Below are 24,562 nucleotides of genomic sequence, written 5' to 3'. Positions count from 1 at the left end.
TACAACATTTTTTACATATTATTGTTGTTATTATTATATAGTAATTAAAATACTTATGATATTAATAATAAAAACAATTTTAATAATACATTTCTAAATATTTTTATTTTAAAATATGATTCTACTTTTTGAACATAAATATTCTATATCTGCAGTTCTCAATTTGCAATTTTTGATTTTGAGAGTTCAAATTAAAAATAATTTTATCGATAAATATGAATTTGAATAATAATATTGATATATTATAATTTAATTATAATAATTATTTTTATTGATAAATATTTAAATATTTTATTTATAATGTTTTCAATTTGAAATTCGTTCACTTTGAGGATTCAGTTTGAAATAATTTAATATTTTTCCGGGTTTGACAATCACATTCCACTTGTTCGGAAAATTTTTGTTTTTTATAAATATTATTTGACGTTTGTATCAATCTTAGATACTATACTTTTATATACAAATTAAAAAGAATTTTAATTACAAGCAAAATTCTATTTTCAATCTTTTATATTAAAAAAGGGATTTTACATCACAATAAACATATTGTAATCTCCCTTTGTAATCAAAATGATCTCATTCCTACTGTTTTCAATTTGAAATTCTTTCACTTTGAGCCTTCAATTTAAAATATTTTAATATTGAAAATTTTTCTCGGTTTTTACAATCCCATTCTACGTATGTGGAGAATTTTTTCATTCATATTATTTAACCTTTGTATCAATCTTAATTATTATATTTTTATATAACAATAAAATTTTTAATTCAGAAAACTTCTATTTTGAATATTTTTACAAAAAAAAAAGGTAATTTACACTCTTGGATTACAATAAACATATCTTTATCTTTCTTTTAATTCAAAAATGTCTTATATGTTACTCAATTTGAAATTATACCCTTTTGAAAGTTCAAATTTTAAATAATTTAATATTGAACATTTTTTCAGTTTTTACAATTGTTTTGGGAAAAAGTGGTGTCTTTTTATTAATATTATTTGACATTTGTATCAAACTTAGGTATTATATCTTTATATATAAAAAAAATTGTAATGCAGCGAACCGTTATTTTCATTATTTTACACAAAAAAAGTGATTTTACACTCTTGGGTTACAATAAACATATTTTAAGCTTTTTTTAAATTCAAAAATATCTAATTTCTTTCTGAAATTGAAATGATTTCATTTTAAACGTTCAAATGTAAAATGATTCAATATTGAAAATTTTTCCTGGATATTATAATCCTATTCCACCTTTTGGGAAAAATTCTGTTCTTTTATTAATATTATTTAATGTTTGTATCAATCTTATGTTTTATATATTTATAGTTTTATGTTTTATATATTTAGATAAAATTTGCAATGCAGCAAACTTCTATATTCAATGTTTTATATTGTAGAAGGTATTTTATAATCTTGAGTCTGGGGTTACAATAAACATATTGTGACCTTTCTTTCTAATCAAAAATATTTTATTTCTACTGTTTTCAATTTGAAATTCTTTCACTTGGAAGGTTCATTTTAAAATAATTTAATATTGAACATTTTTCCGGTTTTGACAATTCCATTCTACGTATATGGAGAAATTTTTGTTTTTTATTAATATTATTTAAAGTATGTATCAATATTAGGTATTTTCGGATAATGTTTTATTTTAGGATCAGAAGTTTATTGTTTGTTAAGTATTTTAAAAATATTCTCATTTGAATCTCAAAAATGCCGCGCTAAAGGACGTAAATTTGAACAGCTGATTTCCGGCAGCAGTGTCCGCACTTCCGCTATCATCCCCACCGGAGTTCTATGCCCGGCAATGGGGCGGCCGGGCGACGTTCGATAAATGAAAAAGAATTCGTGCGCGAAAGGAAGAGTCAATATCTAATAATGTAAATTGTATTTTTTAAGGAAATAATGTGAAAAAATAAAAACAATACTGATTTTACGAAAAAGATATATTCAAATGTGTTTTTCATTTTACTTAGCCGCAGTACTTATCTCATCGTGCAGGATCGGTTCCTTATAGAGGTTATTTAAAAAAAAAACTATAAAAATTGGAAAACAGTGTCAATTCCCCAAAATGCAACGCAGTATTCTAAAAACTGCGATTCTTCAATTAACTCAAAAGAGATTTTTCAAAAAACAACCAGTTCGAGTCAGATTTGCTCCGAGTCCAACAGGTATATGTCATCATTAATTTATAAACCTTTTATCGAGATTCCAAATCAGTTTGATAACATTGACTGACATTGGCCTTGAAAGAAGTATGATTGCCTGGTTTGAGGAATTGAAATCTAGGTTTTATATATGTTTTATTATTGAATGTATAGTCTTAAAATAAAAAATGGCATGTTGGTTACTTTGCATAAACTACGTTCTCAGTTTCAAAATTTAGTTATTTTATTGAAAATGTAACTATATTGTTAGAAAGTTATCTTTTTTTAAATCAAAAGTTCAACTAATTTGTTAAAAACATTTTGTTTAGTTGAAGGTTTATCTCAATAGTTGAGAATTGCACTATTTTGAAGAAAATTCGTCATGTTTGGCGGAATAGACTGACGCAATTAAACTACTCCACTTTTGGTTAAAAATTTATATTTTTCAGTTAAAAATGTAATTCTGGTTAAAAGTATATCTTTTTTGTTTGAAAATTTTACTTTTTTGATAGGAAATTATTCTCCTTGCTTGAAAATTTAACTATTCGGTTGAAAAGTTAACTATTTGGTTAAATTTATTTTTTACGTGATTTTTTAAACTAAAAATGGAACAGTTCAATTTTTTGTTGAAAATGATTTTTTTCAGTAAAACTTTTACTGTTCCATTGTCTGTAAAAATTGATCTTCTTTAGGTGAAAATTCATCTTGATAGAAATTTAATCTTCTTCGTTAAAAATTAATCCTTTTTGGTAAAAAATGCAAAACTGTTTGGTTGAAATATGAACTGTTTACTTTTAAATGTACTTTTACGTTAAAAATTCTACTGTTTTATAGGAAAGTCATATTTTTGGCTTAAATATTTAATAATTTGGTAGAAAATTAAACTATTTGGTTGAAAATGAAATTTTTTGGTAAAAAAATCATGTATTTTGTTAAAGATTCGTATTTTTTGGTGCAACGTAAATCTTCTCCATTGAAAATTGATCTTTTTGCTTAAAATTTAACAACTTTGTAGAAATTTTGTTGTTGTTTGTTAAACCTTATATTTTTTATCGTAATGTTTAATTATCCACGGTTGAAAATGTAACAGTTTCGTTGAAAATTCGTTTTTTGTTCAAACTTTTTTTTTATCAGAGTTTTTATCTCAAAATGTAGCTATTCTATTTTTGGTTGAAATTTTATCCTGTATACTGGATAAGTGTATCAAATATTTGGTAGTAAATTCATTTTTGCTGAAAAGTCCTCTGTTTGGGTAGAAAATTCATATATTCTTTTTGATTAGAAAATTATTCTTGTTTGTTAAGGGGTTAACTTTTTGGTTGAAGATTCATCTATTTAGTTTAAAAATTTACTTTTTTTATAAGTTATTATTCTTTTTGGTTGAATATTCAACTATTATTTGGTTGACAAGTTAACTATTTCGTTGGAATTTAAAAAAAAAATCTATTTTTGAAACTAAAAGTTGGACAATTCCTTTTTTTTGTTGAAATTTAATATTTTTAGAAAAATTTAACTTCCAGTTTCTGTAAAAATTGATTTTTTTAATGTAAAAAGTCATGTATTTTGTTGAAATTTTGTCTTTCTCAGTAGAAATGTAATCTTTTTGGTTGAAAAGTCGATGCTTTGTAGAATATTAATTTTCTTTTTTTAAGGATTCCTAATTATAGTTGAAGATCCAACTATTTGCTTTCAAATGAACTTTTATGTTCAAAAATCCACTTTTTTGTAGAAAATTAAACTTTTTGGTTAAAAAATTGTATCTTAGTGTTGAAAATTCAAGTTTTTTGTAGCTAATTCGTCTTTTTCTTTCAAAATTAAATTTAAAATTCACCTTGTTTGATAGAACATTAATCTTTATGATCGAAAATTCATGTTTTTTGTTGAAAATTTTACAACATCATTTAAAATTAATTTTTTGTTTGAAAATGATTGTCTTTCTCTGAAAACTATTTACATGTAACTATTTTATGTTTTGTTTAAACTTTATTTTGTATATTGGTTAAGTTGGCATTCGTCTTTTTTGATATAATATTAATATTCTTGGTCGAAAATTCTCCTGTTTGGATGAAAATTTAACAACTATTTTTGAAAATTCCTTTTTTGTGTTGAAAGTTATTTTTTGTTTGCATTAGAGTTTTCATCGGAAAATGTAACTATTCTATTTTTTATTGAAACTTTAACCCGTATATTTTATAAGTTAAAAATTCAACCATTTGGTAGAAAATTTATTAATTTGTTTGAAAAGCCGTTTTTTCTGGTAGAAAACTAATCTTTTTTGTTAAAAATGCAATTTTTTGGTTGAAAATTCCAGTATTTGGTAGAAAATTAATCCTTTTAATTGAAAAATGTACCAATTTTTTTGAAAATTTGTTGGTGCTTTTTTGTTCAGGTATTTTTTTATCACAGTTTTTATCTGAAAACTGGACTATTCCATTTTTGGCTGTAACTTTATCCTGAATATTGTATAAGTTAAAAAAAACACCATTTGGTAGAAAATTAATTTATTTGTTTGAAAAGCCGTTTTTTCTGGTAGAAAATTAATCTTTTTTGTTAAAAATGCAATTTTTTGGTTGAAAATTCCAGTATTTGGTACAAAATTAATCTTTTTGATTGAAAATGTAACAATTTTGTTGAAAATTTATTGTTGCTTTTTTTTTGTTCCAAAATATTGTTTTATCACATTTTCTAGGCCGAAACGCGACGATTCCATTTTTAGTTGAAACTTTATCCTGTATAATGTATAAGTTAAAAATAACACCATTTGGTAGAAAATTCATATGTTTGTTTAAAAAGTAGTATTTTCTGAAAGAAAATTAATCTTGTTTTTTAAAAGTGCAATTTTTTTGTTGAAAATTTCACTATTTGGAAGAAAATTAATCTTTTTGATTGAAAATGTAACTCTTTTGTTGAAAATTTATTTTTGGTTTTGTTCCAAGTTATTTTTTTTATTACATTTTTTATGTCCAAACTCGATTATTCCATTTTTATTTGAAACTTTATCCTGTATATTGTACAAGTTAAAAATAACATCATTTGGTAAAAAATTCATTTATTTGTTCTAAAAGTAGTTTTTTCTAGTAGAAAATTAATCTTGCTTGTTAAAAATTCAATTTTTTGATTGAAAATTCATCCATTCAACTTTTTAGTTGTGAATTCAACCATTTTGTTAAAAATTCATCTTTCTTGCTTGAAAATGATATTTTTTGTTAAAAATTCATCTTTTCGATATAAAATTCTACTATTTTCTGAAACAATCAATTTTCTAGCTCCTTTTTGTCTTGAAAACTTAAATATTTGATTGAATTTCACTCTTTTTTTCTTTGAAAATTCGACTATTTGACTGAAAATGCACGTTTGTATGCTGAAAATTCAATTATTTCGTTAGAAATTCTACTATTTAAAATAAAAACTCTTTTTTGAAATTTAATATTTTTTTTAAGTAATAATTTTTTGTCGAAAACTCGACTATGTTGGTAACAATTACTTATTTTGGATTGATAATCTATCTTTTATGGTAGAAAAGTAATCCTTCTTGGTTAAAAATGTATCTTTCTTGTTTTAAAAATACCTTTTATATTAAAAATTCAACTGTCCTCGCAAAATTCGTCTTTTTGGCTTGAAAATTTTACATTTGTTTAAATCTTTAATTATTTTTTAGAAACAACTCTCTTTTACTAGAAATTTCATTTATTTGGTTGTTAATGCAACTGTATAATTGAAAATTATTATTTCTTATTTTATGAAACTTTATCTCTTTGGGTAGAAAATATTTTTTAGTTGAAAAGTCAACTATTTTGTTAAAAATGCAATATATTTCGGCTTGATTTCTCAAGAATTTAAAGTATTTTTTTATTTAATTCAATCATTTATCTACATCAATTTTATTTAAAAGAATTTATAAACCCAAAATCCGTCTTTGGACAACGGCTACATTACTTTCGAGGGAGGGGGAGGTAAAAAAGCCCAAAATTGATAGCATAGTTTATGGATGACCCATAATTAAAAAAAAAAATTCGGTGTTATCCATTTGTGAAATTCTCACATTTTTAGGATACTTGCATCTCGGAGGCTTGCGAACTGCACTGTACAATTATTTATTCGCCCGGAAAAACAATGGGACTTTTATTCTTAGAATTGAGGACACTGATCAAACGAGGGTAGTTCCTGAAGCAGTGGAACAACTCCACGATGATTTGTTATGGGCAGGAATAATACCAGATGAAGACCCAATTAGGTTTGGACCCACGGGGCCTTATGTGCAATCAGAAAGACTAGAGATTTATGGGTAAATAATTTAGAATACCTCAATATTCGCTTGTTTCAATGACTTATTTATTTATTGAAAATATAGTTTCGAAGAAATTTCAGGAAATCCTTGAAATGTCGGGGAACTTTTTTGTAAAGTTAGGGAATTTTTTCGAGAGCGTGCTTAATTTTTTTTTAAATTGAAATCTAAAATTAAATACCAATGATTCTTAATTTTTTAAAGTAGGTTTATATTTCTGTATTTAACAATTTTTTTCAAATTCTTTTTTTTTTAATTTTACATTAATTTGAAAAACTCGTGTATTTTATTGAAAATTCAACAGTTTATTTGGAAATTTTTTTCTCTTTTGAGTAAAAAATCTTTTTTAGTTGAAAATGTAACCCATGTTCAAAATTCGTCTGTTTTATTTTAATTAAATTGTTTTATCAAAAATTAAACCCTTTTTTGGTTGATATATCACCTATTACATTTTACGTAGGTTCAGAATTCATCTTTTTTGGAATGAAAATGTAATTTTTTAGTTTAAATTTACATTTTTTTTGTTTGAAGATTCATAATTTTAATTGAAAATTCATCACTTTGGTTAAAAAATGAGCTATTTTGTGAATATATTTTTTTATTTGGCTGAAAATCACTTTTTCCTGCAGCTCTTTGGTTGAACATAAATTTGCTTACTAAAGTTTAACTATTAAATTTTTGGTTGAAAAGTGATCTTTGTCAATTAAAAATCGGTATTTTTTAGTAGAAAAAATGATCTTCCTGCTTGAAAAATCTTTTTTGTTGTTTAAAATTCAACTATTACAGTTAAAATCTCATAATTTTAGATGAAAATTCATCACTTTCTTTGAAAATATCACTTTTTTTGTGTTGAAAATTATATTTTTTTATTTGAGAATGACTTTTTTAACTCTAAAAATGTAACTATTCCAAATGAATATTTCACCATCTTAGTATAAATATCATCTAGTTGGTTAAACATGACATTTTTATCTGAAAATTTAACAATTCAATTTTTGGTTAATAATTTGGCTTTTTTAGTTGAAAATTCACGCATTTTGTTAAAAATGTGTCTTTTTAGCTGAAATTAATCTTCATGATTGAAAATTCTTCTTTTTGGGTTAAAATTCAATTATTCTAAATAAAGATTGAACATTTTAGTCGAAATTTCATTACTTTGTTTGAAAATGTAACTAATTTTTTGAAGATTTGTCTTTTTTGTTGTTGTTAAAATTTGTTGTTGTTTTTTTTCAATTGAAAATGTAACTATTCCAATTAAATGTTCCATAATTTTGACAATTGAATCAAATCGATTGAAAATCAGTTGAAAAATCATCCCTTTTGTTGAACATCTTTATCTTAACTGAGAATGTAACCATTGAATTTTTGATTTGACAATTTATCTTTTTTCGTTGAAAATTCAAGTATTTTTATGAAAATTCGTCTATTCTGGTAGAAGTTAATCTTCTCCCTTTAAAAATCATCTTTTGGATTGATTATTGAACTATTCCAGTTAAAGATTTAGAATTATTTTTGAATATTCATCAGTTTTGTTAAAAATCAATTTTTTAAACTAATCATTTATCTATTCTATTTTTAGTTGAAAATTGATCTTCTTGAATTAAAAATTCAACTATTTGGTGAAAAACTTGTGTTTTTTAGTTGAAGATGTAGCTGTTTCGTTGAAAATTAATTTACTTTATTGAAAATCGTCTTTTTTGATAGACAATTAATCTTTCTGATTGAAAGTTCATCATTTTGGTTGAAAATCCATTTTTTTGGTTTAAAGTAAAACTCTTTTGTTAAAAATTAATCAATGGTTCCTAATTTGTATTTTTTTGGTGGAAAAATATATTTTTTTATCTGAAAATTGAACTATTCCCTTTCTGGTTGAAAGCTGATATTTTTAAATTCAAAATTCAACTATATGGTTGAAAATTGATGTTTTTAACTGAAAATCCATGAATTATGTTGAAAAATCGTCTTTTTTTCGTAGAAAATTAATCTTCTTGTGTGAACATTATTCATATTATTTGAAAATTCCTCTGTTTGATTGAAAATTCAAGTATTCCAGGTAAATATTCATCATTTTAATTCAAAATAAATATTTTTGATTCAAAAGAAAACTTCTTGGTTAAAGTTAATATTTATAATTAAAAATTCACTTTTTTAATCTAAAATTTTTTTTCAGCAGAAATTTTATCTATTGCATTTTCGGTTCCAAACTGATAATTGAAAATGAATAATTTGAAGGCATTTCAAAATAATTTAAGAAGTTTTTAGGGTAGTTTGAATAGCTTTGAAAAATTTCAAGGAATTTCAAAAGATTTTAAAGGATTTTAAATTTCTTAGGCGATTTTTCATAGATTTTAATCATTTGCAAGTTTCAAGGGATTTAAAAGGACTTTATATATTTTAGGGTATTTAAAAAGTAATTAAAATAATAAAAAAATTAATTTAATACAAAAAACAATAGTGAAATTTTCATTTTATTTCAACAGTTTGAAGGTATATCAAAATATTTAAAATAATTTAGAGTATTTTTGAAAATTCAAAGAGATTTTCAAGGGTATTGTTTATTGATTTCAATAATTTTCAGTGATTCCAAAGAATTTCAAATCATTCAGAATATTTTTAATAACTCGAGGAATTTTGAAGAGCTTTACAAGGTTTCAAGGGATTTCCAAAAATTTTAAAGGACGCGCAATACTTCTAGGTATTTTAATAAAAGATTCCACGAAATTTTTTATTGATTTCAATAATTTGAAGGACTTTCAAAGGATTTTAAAAGATTCCAATTGATTTTTTTTTTAATTTCCGAAGGTTTCAATAATTTGGAGGGCTTTAAAATTTTTTTAGGAAATTTGAATAAATTTTCAAAGATTGCAGGAAATATCAGATTTAATCGATTTCAAGGGATTTTGTGATATTTTAATGGATTTCCATGAATTTAATCATAAGAAGTGAGAGATTTCCTAGGGTTTCAAAGATTTGAAGAGATTTTGAAATAGTTTTTGCATTTTATTTGGAATTTACCCTGGATTCTTTAAAAAAATTTGAATTTTTTGTAATTTTATTCAATTTTTTAAATTTACTTGAATTTTTCTTAATTCACCCAGTTCTACTCAATTAAATAGGTTAAAAAATTTTGTTTAATTCATCTTGCAGTATTTTAAACTCAACTTGAACTATTAGGCATTTTAACAAATTCTTTTGAATTCCTTTAAATTTTTCTAAGCTCATTTCAAACTTACTGAACTCAATAAGTTTTTGCATATTTTAAAATTGTTTCCAATCCATTTCAATTCTTTTGAATTTCACTTGCATGTTTTTACGTCTCGTGAATTTATTCTGAATTCGTTAAAATTCACCTGGAATATTTATAAATTTTATCAAATTTTTATGAGTTCGTATTATTTCGAAAGCCCTTCATCACTTTTTTGGTTTAAAAAAGACACTTTCTTCCAGAAAAATAGATTGTGATTGCCCTGAGAATAATAAATTAATATATTAAAAATGAATAAATTTTTAATTGTTTTATTCAACCTATGAAAGATTCTATGTTAAAAATTTTACAAGATTAAAATTTAGGTCTTTGAATATTAATGGTTAAGGAAAATGAAAAATTAGCCAGAGAAAAATCAGGAATTCTTGAAAATGAATTTTTCCGGCCTCCCTGGTACTGCTGTAAATCCGTAATCAATTTTCTTCCGCAATTCAAGGATTAATTTAAAATAAACTTAAATTTCAGAGAACAAGTTATAAAACTTTTAGAAAATGGCTCTGCGTATCACTGTTTTTGCTCAGAACGCAGATTGGAAATGCTAAGGCGAGAAGCTGCTCGAGCGAGTCAGGTTCCCAAATATGATAACCGGTGCAGGCACTTAAGTCAAGAAAATGTAAAGGAAAAATTAAAAAATGGAGAAAAACACTGCATCAGGTTTAAGGTACTGTGACTTTTTAAATTATTTTTCGGATTCATTTGGAGACATTTCAGGCCTCGAAAATTTACCCGATTTTTAAAACTTTTGACACTTTTTTTTTTAAGGATTCAACTATTTTTTTCTCTTTGCCTTTAAACGTATTTTCAAATTTCTTCGCCAAATCAACAACAATAATATATCTGCCATCTCGAAAAACGAAATTACAAAAAAATCTCCGATTTTTAAGATTTTTAAGAATTTTAAAGATTTTCAAAATATTTAAAGGATTTCTCAACATTTTAGGAGATTTCATAGATTTCAAGTAATTCCAAGAAGTTTTCAGGGATTTAAAAATTTTTTTCAAAATTTTCAAAGTTTTTAGGGCACTTCACAACATTGCAAGAAATTCCAAGAGATTTAATCAATTTTAAAGAATTTCAGAAGTGTCAAATATATCGAAGCATTTCAAAGATTTCAAAGCATTTTAGAAAGTTTCAAAGATTTTCGAGAGAACTTTCTTAAAAAATTACAAAGAATTTCGTAAGATTTTGGAAAATTTCAATAAATTATAAAAAATTTCGAAGGAATTGAAAATTATTTCGTAAAATTTCATAAAGTTTAAAAGATTTCAAGGAATTTTTACCAAATTTGAAGGATTTTCAAGAAATCTCGAAACATTTGAGGTTTTTATAGAATTTCAAAAGCAATTAGACGATTCCATAAGACTTCAAGAAATTTCTACAGATTTCCAGGGATTTGAAAAAAAATTGAGAAATTTTTAGGGACTTTAGAGGGTTTCAACAAAATCCAACAGTTTTTATTTAATTTAAGTGTAATTAAAGGGATTTTATAGGATTTTAGAAATTTTAACAGGCAGAAAGTTTCATCTCATTTCAGAGGATTTAAAAAATTTTCAACAGAAAACTTTCTAGAGAGATTTTAAAGAATTTCGTAAGATTATAGAAAATGTCAAGAAATTACAAAAATTTCGAAGGAATTAAAAATTATTTCGTAGGATTTCATAAAGTTTAAAAGATTTCAAGGAATTTTTTACAGTATTTACCAAATTTTAAGGATTTTCAAAGAATTTCCGGATATTTGAGGGATTTTTAGGAAAAAGATTTCAAGTATTTAATTTCAGTGAAATTCAAGGGATTTTATGAGAGTTAAGAAATTTTAACAGGCAGAAAGTTTCATCTTAATTCAGAGGATTAACAAAATTTTTCTACAGAAAACTGTCCAAAGAGATTTCAAAGAATTTCGTAAGATTATAGAAAATTTCAAGGAATTACACAAATTTCGAAGGAATAAAAAATTATTTTGTAAGATGTTATAAAATTAAAAGAATTTCAAGAAAAATGTTAGGGAATTTCACTGAATTTTTAGAGATTTTTTGGGAGTACATGAAATTCTAAGAGACTTTTGGGGATTTCATGGGGTCTCAGATCGCAAATATTTAAACATTTTTAAAGGAATTAAAAAATATATTAGAAGATTTCAAAATGTTGTATGGCATTTAAAAAGATTTAAAAGTTTAAAAAAAACTTTAGTTTTTTTAAAAGGAATTTCAAAATGTATTAAATTACAAAATGCTGGGAATTTCAAAATATTTAAGGGGTTTTAAAAATGTCAAAGGATTTAAAAGAAAATAGGATATTTTAAAAAATTCCGAAGAATTTCAAGAGATTTCAAATAATTTTTTTTTTACCACTTTAAAGTCTAACCTGTCTCGAAAACCTGAAATTATCGAGGAATTTTGATATACCTGGGAAAAACCTGAAAATATCTGACATTTTTGTTAAAGAATTTTTTCTAGGGCATGCTAATTTTTTAAAGTTGCAATATAAAATTGAATAACAATATCTTTTTATTTGTTAAAGTAGCTTTGTGTTACTGTATTTAATTATTTTGTTCAAAATGCCTTGTTTGTTTGAAATTCATTTTTTTTAACTGAAAATTTAACTTTTTTATTTTTGGTTGAAAATTCATATATTTTGTTGAAAATGGTTTGTTCTTGGTAGAAAATTAATCTTCTTTTTTGACAATTTAACTATTTCAGTTAAAACTTTAACTATTTTTTTGTAAACTTTTAAAATTTTTAACTGAAAATTGAAATGTTAATTTTTGGTTGAACAATTATTATTTTTGGTAGAAAATTCATCTTTTTTGGCAAAAAAATCGTTTTGTTGAAAATTCAATAATTCTAGTTAAAGATTCCTGATTTCACTTGAAAATTCATACTTAATGTAAGTATTTCTTTGAAAATAAGCTTTTTTGTTTATTTTAAAACTCTTCTTGAATTTTTAAAATTTCTTGGTAGAAATTAATCTTCTTAGTTCAGAAATAATCTATTTTCAACCATTTGTTTAAAAATTGATCTTTTTTAGGTGAAAATTCATATCTTTTGTTGAAAAAATCGTTCTTTTTGTAGAAATTAAGCTTTTTAGTTGGCAATAATTGACTAGTTCAGTAAAAAATTCAACTATTTTTTGTCTTTAGTTGAAAATTCATATGTTTACTTGAAAAAATCGCCTTTTTGGTAGAAAATTAACTTTCTTGTTTAAAAATTTAATATTTCAGTTAAATATTCATAATTGTAGTTCAAAATTTATCTTTTAGGTTAAAAATATAACTACTTGGTTAAATATTGAACTCTTTTGTTAGAAATGGACCCTTTTTGGTTTAAAATGTATATATTCTGATTGGAGATTCATCATTTTCATTGAAAATTCATCACTTTGGCTGAAAATGTGTTTTTTTGTGTGGAAAAATTAATTTTATAGTTATTTTGTGTTTAAAAATTCAAATATTTAGTTGAAAATGCATATCTTTGGTTGAAAACTCATCTATTTTGGTAGAAAATTTATGTTTTTTGTTCAAAATTCAACTATTCGTTTAAAAATTCATCTGTCTTGTTGAAAATGTAATCTTTTTACTTGAAAAGTTAAGAATTCGAAGGCCCACAATAATTTTACCTAAATATGCACTGAATTTTCAGTTTAAAAAGTAAAAAGAAAAGTTTTTTTGGAATAATTATTCAAATTCATGGAAAAAATAATTAATTATGTTTTAAGTGTTATTTAATCACTTAATTAATCGATGGTACTAGTAATTGAAGAATGTTTTGTAATATAATTTTTCAATTCTTTTTAAATTAAACATTTTCATTGAATTCCTATTAACCAGAAAAAAATCATTTATAATAAGTAAAGTCGTGAAACTGTATACATATTCCGAGTTGATTAAAAAAAAAGCGAAATATTTGAATGGCTTCGTTCAATGAATGATTTATTATACCTGGAAAAACCTGGGATTATCAGGGGATTTTTTTCAAGGATTTTATTAGAAAAAATAATCAGGTGTTGAAAATTCTTTCTTTTCGGTATAAATATAATCTTCGTATTTGAAAATTTTACAGTTTGTTTGAAATTATTTCTCTCTCTCTCTTTATAGCAAAAATTGGTTTTGGAATAAAAATTTAATTTCTTGGTTGAAAAACAACCTCTTTTGTTAAAAATTAAACATTTTTGTTGTTTCAGATTCATACTTTTAATTGAAGAGTATGTTTAAATTTTGTCAGTTAAAAAAAGCTATTTTTTAAAAACTCGTTTCATCTTTCACTAAAAATTAAATTCTTTATTGAAAATTTAAATATTTCGGTTGAAATTTGAAGTATTTTGTTGTAAATCTGTCTTTTTTCTAGGTTGAAATTCATTTCAAAATGTAACTATTCCAGTTGAGTATTCCATTATTTTAGTTAACAATTTATCTTTTTAATTGAACATTAATTTTTCAACTGTTTAATTTTTGTTAAAAAATTGTTATTTTGGTTTAAAATTCGTATTTTTTTTATAAAAAATCAATTTTTTGTTGAAAACTTAATTATTCTAATTAAAGATTTTCATTGAATCCATATTAACTGAAAAGAACATTTATAATAAATAAACTCGTGAAACCGTATACATATATACATATTCCTAGTCTATTTTTTCAAAAAATGCAAAATATTCGAATGGCCTCGTACTATGAATGATTCATTCTACCTGGAAAAACCTGGAATTATAAGAGCATTTTTTTCTCCAGGATTTGAGTAGACAACCTGATTGTATACCATATTTAAAAAATAGTTAACCCCTCGATTAAAAATTTTTAAAATTGCATGAGAATTTTGTTCGTATTATTTTTTCAAATTTATGCCTGATATTTGTAAAATCATTCACATCCTAAAAAAGAAAAGAGTTGAAAGATTATAAATAATAAAATTTATGATTAAATACAATAATATTTATCTTCGTAAAATTTATTATCATCATTAATAATATTTATCACAGCTTTCACCAACGCCAGATCCATTTAAAGACATGGTATACGGTGACATAACTTTTGATGTTTCCGTATCAGAAGGAGACCCCATCATCATGAAATCGGATGGTTATCCGACTTACCATTTTGCGAATGTAGTCGATGATCATTTAATGGAAATTTCCCACGTTCTCAGAGGCGTCGAATGGCAAATTTCCACTCCAAAACATTTGCTACTCTACAAGTATGTTAATTTTCTCTAATAAAAAAATATTTTATGAAAATACAGGGTGTCAGCCCTAACTGGAAAATCTGGAAATGTTAGGGATTATTTGTTTTAAAGTTAGGGATTTTTTTCGAGAGCGTGCTTAATTTTTTTTTATTGCAATATTAATTTGAATAATGATGATTCTTTATTTGAAAAAGTAGTTTTATATTACTGTGTTGAACTATTTTGTAGAAAATTTGTTTTGTCTAAAATTAGTTTTTTAACTGAAAATTGAACTGCTCAATTTTGCTTGAACCTTAATCGCTTTTAGTTAAGAAGTTATGTATTTTTTTTTTAATTCGTTATTTTTGGTGAAAAATTACTTTTCTTGGATGATTTTGCAAATTTTTCTCTCTATTAACTGAAAAATCTTTCTCAGTTGAAAATTCAACTCATTTAGAAAAATCATCGTTTTTTGGTTTAATTCAAGTCTTTTTTATTAAAAATTACAATCATTTTTTGTTGAAATATAACCAATATACTTTCTGTTCAGAATTCTTCTTTTTGGAAATAAAAATTTAATTACTTGGTTGAAAGCTAAACTCTTTTTTTTCCATTAGTTTTTTTGGTTGAAGATTCACAATTTTAATTGTAAATTTATATCTTTGTTAAAAAACGAGGTATTTTTTTGAAAAATCTTTTCATTTTTCGTTTGAAAACAATTTTGTTAAATGAAAATTTAACTTGTTTATTTTTGGCTAAAAGTTGATCGCTTTTAGTTACAAATTCATGTACTTTCTTGAAAATTTGTTCAGTATGGTCAAGTTAAATTATTTTTGATTATAAATTAAAAACTTGTATGGTTAAAATATCAACTAGTACATTTTTCGTTTAGAATTAATATTTTTTGGTTGAAAATTTATAATTTTAATTTAAAAATGTATCCCTTGGGTCGAAAACTAAGCTATTTTTTTCGAAATTCTGTTTTTTTTTTGCTGAAAATGATTTTTTTAACTGGGAATTTAACGATTGCGGTTGAAACTTTAACTACTTTGTTAAAATTTATTTATTTTTTTCGGTTGAAATTTCTTCTAAACTAAAAGTTCCAATTGTATATTCTATCATATTCATTGAAAATGTATATCTCTGGTTGAACATTAACTTTTTTCACTAAAAATGTAACTTCGCAATTTTTATCCGATAATTATCTTTCCAAGTTGAAAATTTATCTTTGTTGTTATAAATTAATTTTCTTAGTTAAAAGTTGATCTTTTTAATTGAAAATTTAATTATTTTGTTTAATAAATCATCACTTTAATTGAAAATTTATATTTAGTTTAAAAATTCCACCATTCTATTTAAAGATTCATTATTTTCAGTTCAAAATTCATCACTTCGTTTGAAAAAGTCAATTTTTTGTTGGAAAATTAGTTTTTTTTTTGTTGCAATTCGTTTAAAATTCAACAATTTTGTTAAAAATATATCTTTTTATTTAAAATTCATATATTCCAGATCAAGATTTATCCTTTTAGTTATAAATTCATTAGTTTGGTTGAAAATTCAACTTTTTGGTTCGAAATTAGTCTTTTTTAGTCGAATTTTTTTTTTTTTTTTTTTAAATTATATATTTTTTTGAAAAATTGTTTGATTGAAAATTAATTTTTTTCAGAAATCGTCATTTTGGTAGAAAATTAATCTTTTTGATTTAAAAATCCACTATTCCAGTTAAATATTGATAATTTGAATTGAAAATTCATCTTTTTTGTTCAAAATTTAACAATTTAGTTGAAAATCTATCTTTTTGTTTAAAATTAATAGATTTCAGATCAAGAATTTTCTTTTTAATTAGAAATTCATTAGTTTGATTGAAAATTGAACTTTTTGGTTAGAAATTAGTCTTTTTTAGTCGAAAATTTTACCTTTTTGTTGAAAAATCATATATTTTTTTAAATTGTCTTTCTTGATAGAAAATTAATCTTCTTGTTTAAAAATAAAACTACTTGGGTAAAAGTTAAATTAAATTAATTTTAAGAACAAATATATATTTTTTTAAAATAATATTTTTAACTGATAATTTAACTATTTAATTTTTGGTTGAAACCTTATATTTTTCAGCTCAAAATTCAGTTGCTACTTTAAAATTTGATCATTTTCAGTTGAAAATTTAAATGTTTGAGAATTAATGTATTTTTTCTCAGAAATTTTTATTTTTGATAGAAAATTAATCTTTTTTGTTTAAAAATCCACTATTCCAGTTAAATATTGATCATTTCAATCGAGAATTCATCTTTTTTGTTTGAAATTCATTAATTTAGTTGAAAATTAAACTTTTTGGGTAATCTTTTTTAGTTGAAAATTCAGCATTTTTGATAGGATTTCATTTTGTGTTTTTTTTTTCAAAAATCGTGTTTCTTAGTAGAAAATTAATCTTCCTGTTTGACAATTAATCTTCTTGTTTAAAAATTCATTTCTCTGCTTAAAAATTCAAGCTTTGAAATAAAATATTGATCATTCTAGGAATTAATTAATCTTTACGTTTAAAAATAAAACTACTTGGTAAAAAGTTAAATTAAATTTGTTATAAGAACAAATATTTTTTTTGTAGAAAAATAATTTTTTTAAACTGAAAATTTAACTATTTAATTTTTGGTTGAAAAATTATCTTTTTTAGTTCTGAATTCAGTTATTTGTTTGAAAATTGATTTTTTTCAGTTAAAAATTCAACTGTTTGAGAATTAGTGTATTTTTTTAAATCGTCTTTCAGGTAGAAAATTAATATATTTGTTGGAAATTGAACTGTTTGGTTAAAAATTCTCCTACCTTTTTTTAAAATCCAAATTTCTTCTTGGAAAGTTAGGAATTTGAAGTGGTTTAAATTTTATTTAATATATAATACCCACATTATTTTACCTAAATAATAATTAATAAATAATAATAATTATGTTGCCATTATTATTTAGTTTTTTAATTAACCTTTCGTGTTAAAATATTTAGGAATCTCTTGTAATATTAATTTAATTTCTAGAAACTAAAAAAAAAACACTATTTATAATAAATTCGCAAAAAATTAAACCTGCAAAAAACCTGGACTTCAGGGAATTTTTTCCAGGATTTGAGTAGATTTTCTGTATAAAAATATTAATTAAAAGTAATAAAGATGAATTTAAAATGATAAATATGGATTTAATAATAAAATTGTATTTCAGAGCATTTGGTTGGACTCCTCCACAATTTGGCCACCTGCCTTTAATTTTGAACTCAGATGGATCAAAACTTTCCAAAAGACAAGACGACATAAGGGTAGATTTTTATAGAAAGAGTGGTATTTTCCCCATAGCTTTAATTAATTATATAACGCATGCTGGCGGCGGTTTTGAGAGAGAGCAAGGACCTCAGGAATGTTATAGTTATGCAGATTTAATAAAACAGGTACAATTTAACTTCAAATTAAACTCAATTCTTTCTACTAATTAATTTAAAAATTAAATTCTCCGTCTTGGGAATTGATTTCATTTCTTTCAGTTCTCTGTCGAGAAAATAAACGTCAACTCCTCGAAACTGAGGCCCGAAAAACTCTTGGAATTCAATCAGCTGGAATTGTGCAGTTTGCTTGAAAATGAAAAAAACAACAAAATTTTTGTTCAAAGTGTTATTAAGTTAGTGAGCGATTCTTTCCCAGAAAGGTAATTAATTTTTATTTTATTTTTTCTTATGAATCCAGTAAAGATTTATATTATTGAGTCTCACTTTTTTTTGTAGGAAAGCTGATGGAAGTTTAAAATTGGACGAGGATCACATACTTTTAACTTTAAAGTGGGCGAAAAGCAGGATAAATAAATTAACGGACCTTGTCTCGCCTGATTTGGCATTTTTGTGGGTGGTTCCACCTTTTTCACAAAACTTGAAGGAACTCAAACATGCCGGTACTATTTTTACTGTAGGGCCGCGAATTTAAAAACAAATTAAAAAATGATTAAAACATTTTTACACCTTTTTCAGAAACTGTGCAAGTTTTAAGTGAAAAGCTATCTGATGTCGAGGAGAACAACTTTAATAAGGATTCTCTGAAAAATTATTTGAAGGAATTTGCGAACAATAATGGAGTTCCATTTGCAGAATTAATGAGAACTCTTCGGTCTTTGCTAAGCGGTCTAAAGGTTCGAATATTTATCTCCCTTTTTTCTCACTGAAATCTATATTGATACTGTTACAATTTCTTATTTAAAAATTCGTAAACGGTAGCGCTGAAATCGGATTTTTTATTTCTATTTTCATTCTTTTTAATTTAAAAAATAGTATTTAGGTGGGCGAAAAAATTTATTTTTAAATTTCTCTGATTATTTTCCTGAACAAATTTTCATTTTTCTTTGCCATTAATATTCAACGTCCAGCATTTTAATCTTGTAAAATTTTTAATGTAGAATCTTTTTTAAACGGAATAAAAAGATCAATTTTCGATGTAAAAGGAAGAATTTTAGAGGTAAGTAAGTTGAATTTTCGAACAAAAAATATGGCTTTTTGAAAAAATAGTTAGTTTTTAAAAAAATTTTAATTTCCAACCAAATGGGCGAATTTATAATAACTTCAATGAAGAATCGGTTTTTTTTTTGGAAGACAGTGGAATTTTCAACAGCAAAACAATTCCTAAAACAAGTTGAATTTTCGATTTCAAATAGATAAACGTTCAACAAAATCGTTAAAATTTAGAGAAAAAATATGATTTTCTCATCGAATACTCGCATTTTCAAAAAAATAATTAAATTTCCAGAAAATAGTTGAATTTTTAACAAAATAGTTGAATATTTAACAAAACAATTATTTTGTCCACAAAATAGTTTAGTTTTTAACTAATTCTAGATTTTTCAATCTGCCAGCAGTTGAATTTTCAACAGCAAAAATATTTTGAAAACAAAAAGACGGATTTTCGATCCAAATAGACAAACGTTCAACAAACCTGTTAAACTTTACAGCAAAAAAGATGATTTTCTTATAAAACACTCGAGTTTTAAAAAAAGAATAAAATTTCCAACAAAAAATTTGAATTTTTTTATGAAATTGTTGAATATGCAACCAAATAATCGAATTAAAAAAATTAAACTTCAATTGAATTGAATTGCATTTTTTTGGAAGTTAGTTCATTTTTCAACGAAAAAATATGCATTTTCAATCCTAAAAAACGAATTTTCTTTTCAAGTAGACAATTTTTTAACAAAACAGTTCAACAAAATAATTAAATTTTCAACAAAATAGTTGAATTTTTAACAGAATAATTGAATCTTTAACAAGATATTTGAATTTTTAACCAATTTTAGATTTTTCATCCTACAAATGATGAATTTTCAACTACATAATTGAATTTTTAATCAAAAAAAATAAACTTTAACCAAAAATTGAATTTTGTTAACAGATAGTGGAATTTTCAACAAAATTTCAATCCAAAAAGATGATTTTTCTGTCCAGATAGAAAAATGTTCAACAAAACAGTTGGATTTGTAAGCAAAAAAGATTACTTTTTAATCAAATACTTCTTAAAATTCCCATAAAATAATTAAGTTTTGTAACAAAATAATTATTTTATAAACAAAATAGTTTAATTTTTAACTAATTGCAGATTTTTCAACCTGCCAACAATAAATTTACCTCAAAATGTTCGAATTTTCAAACAAACAAAAATTAAATTTTAATCAAGAATTACATTTTTTTGAAGCCAGTTGAATTTTCAACAACAATAAGAAGATTTTGATCCAAAAAGTTGAATTTTCGGCCCAGATAGAAAAGCGTTTAATAAAACAGTTGAATTTTCGAGCGAAAAATATGGCTTTTTAAAACTCACTTCAATTTTCATCAAAAAGAGAAATTCTTAACAATAATTGCTATAGTGGATATTTAAACGAAACAAAAAATAATATTTAAACAAATATTTAAATTTTCAACAAAATAATTTAAGTTTCAACAAAACGATTAAATTCTTAACCAAAAAGATGACCAAAAAAGACGAATTATCAACAAAGGACATGAATATTTAAATAATAAGCTAAATTTTAACTAAAAAAATGATGAATTTTCTGATCAAAGAAATGAATTTTCAAAAAATAAATATTTTCAGTAAAGAAAGACAAATAAGTTCAAGCAAATTGTTTAACTTTAAAGCCAAAATGCGAATTTTCTGTAAAATGATGAATTTTCAACCAAGGAGATGTTTAAGTTTAAGCAAGTAGCATATACATTTAAAACAAAAATAATGAATCTTCAACTTGAATAGTTAAATTTTCAGTTGAAAAAATGAGTTTTTAGCAACAAAAAAACAACGAATTTCCAATTCATTTCCAGAAAAAAAAGTGAATTTTTAAGAAAGTAGTTTAACTTTCAAATCACTATAGTTGAATTTAGAAAAAAAGATATCAATTTTAAATATGAAGTAATCGAATTTAACCAAATAACATATTTGAACTTTCTTTAATTTTGAAGACTTGAAATTGAAAACTTGTCTTTTGATTTCCAGAACCATCAAAATCCTCAAAGTTTAAGAATTTTTATTCCTTGATCTTTAAAATTCAAGAGGTTTTCAATTGGAAATCTCATCACTTACTTTAAAAATTTCTTCAATTTAAAAGATTTAGAATTGAAATTTGGCTTTTGATCTTTTAAATCAATAAAGTTTAGGAAATTCTATTTATAAATCTTTAAAATAAAAGGTGATAATTGTAACGTTTCAAAATTTTATAATCTTAAATTATAAGTCTTTAAAATTAAATCTTTTAAAGTCTTTTAAATTCTTTTAAAGCTTTCCACAATTTAAAAAAAGATTCTAAAATTTTTGTTTGAAATTTGAAAAAATCTATATTTTGTTTTAATTTCGACTGTGAGTATATTATTTAAAATAATTTCAAGTTCTAAATTTAATTTGAATATTTTTTAAACTTCTAAATATGTCACAAAATTACTCTAATTTTTTCTACAAATAATAATAATGTTTCTATTGTCATTGATTAATTCAAATTTTAAGGATTTTTTTAATTTGCAGGTTATTCTAAAAGTTTTAGGAAAAATTTAATTTTTTTAAAAATATTTTGAAAGTTTTTAAGAAATTTCAAAAATGATTTTGAATTTGGAAAAATTTAAAACCACTTGTAGATTTGTCAATATTTTGAAATAAAATTTTAAAGCTTTTCGAGGATGCTTAAAATATTTAAAATGAAATGCTGTTTCTCAATAAAAAAAACAAACATAAAAATTGACCTTTTTTGGTTCTAGGACGGGCCAGGAGTTGCAGAAATGATGGAGATTTTAGGAAGGAAGAGAACTGTGGACCGTTTGAAACGTGTAAGGTAAAACCAGAAGATTCTGCCCAATCTTTTAAAAATTGATGTTACCGTTTCAGCTAATCGTGATTTCTTAATTAAGTAATAGATGCATTTCTTTATGTATAACTCAAATAGAAGTTCGATATACTCTTGTAAAGAATAAATTTTGAAGATTTAATAGTACAATTAATTAAATACTCAGCATTTTGCAATTCCAATAGGATATTCAAATATTTTTTACGATTTGCTTCCAACTGTACAGTTTTTTCTGCCTAATTTTATACAACTTTTTATTCGTCGATAAAAACTGTGATTAAAAGTGAAAAATTGTTCTTACTAGTGACGAAAGCTCGGCGAGGAATCATAGATCTATTCAAGGAATATAGAAGTAAAAGTGGAGTAAAAGAAGAATTATCCTTTTTTTAAACGATAAGTATTGTTTCTCCGAGTCTCAGGCAAATGATTCTGTATTTTGTACATAATTTTGGATTATACTGTGTATATAAATTAACTCAACACAGAGAAAGAATAATTATTTATAATTCTTCTCAAAATAAAATACATTTCATTGAAAATATTAGAGATCACAGTTCGTTCCCTTTGTTCTCCTCAAATTTGAAAATTCTACTAATACACCTAAAATTGAGAAATTTGATTCCAACATTTAAACATTTAAAAAATTTATTTTTAAGGTATTTTCCCGGTTTTTTTCCGGTTCGCAAACATCTTTCACGGCCAATGCAATTTAAAAAATCAAACTATATTCTAAAATTTTTTCCATATAAAGTGATAAACAAAAAATTAAAGCATTCAAAGTGGAACACTTAAATTCCAAACTTTTAAAATTTAAATTAAATAGTTTCATTATCAAAGTTTTTTATTATTTTAAGTAATTTTAAGCTAGACACGTTAAAAATGGAAAAAATAATTTTTTTAACTTAACAGTTCTTAAATTAGAAGTTAAATTATTTTTATTTTAAATAGTCTAGGCATCCTTCAAAAAAAAAATTATTGTAAAATTTTGAAAAATCTAGAAGTGGTTTTAAATTTTTACAAATTCAAAATCATTTTAGAAAATCCTGCAAATTTAAAAAAAAATTAATTTTGAATTTATGAATAACAATAGAAAACTTATTATTTGTAAAAATATTAGAGTAATTTTAAGAGATATTTAGAAGTTTTAAAAAGATTCGAATTAAATACTCTTTAATGAACAGTGACATATTGCTAAATATTAAATACTTATTCTTTTTCTACATTAAGAAATTTCAAATTAAATAGGATAAAAATTTAATAATTTAGAGTCACAATATTTTAAATTTAATAAAAACCTTTAATTATGACTATATTATTATGGATTTATTTTTAAGTTGAAAAGAGTAAAACGCACGTTTATATTTTTTAATGGCTAAAAAAATTAATAAAAATAATATAATAATAAATTTAATATAAAAAAATAATATAAAGGAAGACCTGAAACTCTGAATTAAAAATAAATTATTGATAAATCATGAAAATTTTTATTAAAAAAAAATGATCGAAATAAATGATATTTTAATTTCAATTGATATCAAGACTTTCGGATTGAAACAGTTGCAATCTGGAAATTCTCAAATTTTGAGCGGATCTAGAATTGTTTGGTCAAAGCAATTTTTGTTCAGATTTCTAAACTTAGAGTACAGAACCATTTTTAAAATAATTTATTTATTTATATTTACAGTTAATAAAAGAAAACTGTTTTTTTATCAAAAATGTTCAACTTAAAATGCTTTTAATTTTTTTAATCTTCAAAACTGCACTTTGATTATTTAAAAAACTTTTAAAATCGAACTTGGGCAGATTTTCGAATTTCGAATTAAACATTCTAAACTAAATGATATAATAATTTATAAAAATCACAATTTAAAGATTATTTTAAAAAACGGCTGAAATCAAAGTTAGATAAAATTTTTATTCTAAAAATTTTGTCAAATTCCCGGTCAAAAAATAAATACACTGTCATTTCCCGGTTTTCCCCGGTCTCATAAATTCCCGGTTTTCCAGGTTTCTCGGTCCAGCGCCACTCTGAATATTGTAAAAACCTCTATAAAATCCAATACGAAGTTGTAAGGTCCGGATTTAAAAGGAATATCGCAATAGCTAACGAAATTGCAATTAATTTATTGCAAGATCTATAAAATATTGTTTTAATGAAATGTTGTAAATTTTTTTATATTCCTAATTAGTTATTTAGGAGACCAGCTAAAGTTATATTTAAAAATGCATAAAAAAGTTTTTATGCGTGATATTGTGCAATTTGTATTTATTTAAATAATAAGCCGTTAATAAATTTCTGAATATTATTTAGTCCAGTTGCACAAAATAAAAGGTTTTTTAAATAACCAGAAAAAGTTTCAAGTATTTATTTCAATATCC

At 23.5% G+C, this 24,562-nt stretch overlaps 1 protein-coding gene across 3 annotated transcripts; it reads left to right on the top strand.

Moving 5' to 3' along the window:
• The first annotated feature begins 1,768 nt into the window (after positions 1-1,768).
• Positions 1,769-22,722, top strand: LOC117167508 (probable glutamate--tRNA ligase, mitochondrial). 3 transcript variants are annotated; one of them, XM_033352503.1, is made up of 11 exons: positions 1,769-1,879; positions 1,976-2,170; positions 6,197-6,431; positions 10,162-10,357; positions 14,665-14,879; positions 18,050-18,272; positions 18,366-18,526; positions 18,603-18,766; positions 18,843-19,000; positions 22,098-22,171; positions 22,488-22,608. In XM_033352503.1, the coding sequence occupies exons 2-11, from the start codon at positions 2,071-2,073 to the stop codon at positions 22,531-22,533; spliced, it is 1,572 nt and encodes a 523-aa protein (XP_033208394.1). In that variant the 5' UTR covers positions 1,769-1,879; positions 1,976-2,070; the 3' UTR covers positions 22,534-22,608. The 3 variants fall into 3 exon arrangements, with proteins under 3 accessions (XP_033208394.1, XP_033208397.1, XP_033208395.1); XM_033352506.1 differs by having other exon boundaries at positions 1,790-2,170; positions 22,098-22,166; positions 22,488-22,722; XM_033352504.1 differs by having other exon boundaries at positions 1,790-2,170; positions 22,488-22,722.
• The last annotated feature ends 1,840 nt before the right edge of the window (positions 22,723-24,562 follow it).

Source organism: Belonocnema kinseyi, chromosome 2 (assembly GCF_010883055.1).
Source record: "Belonocnema kinseyi isolate 2016_QV_RU_SX_M_011 chromosome 2, B_treatae_v1, whole genome shotgun sequence".
Taxonomy (NCBI): domain Eukaryota; kingdom Metazoa; phylum Arthropoda; class Insecta; order Hymenoptera; family Cynipidae; genus Belonocnema; species Belonocnema kinseyi.
Note: the sequence above shows the minus strand (reverse complement) of the source record. Positions and strands in the feature narration are given on the sequence as shown.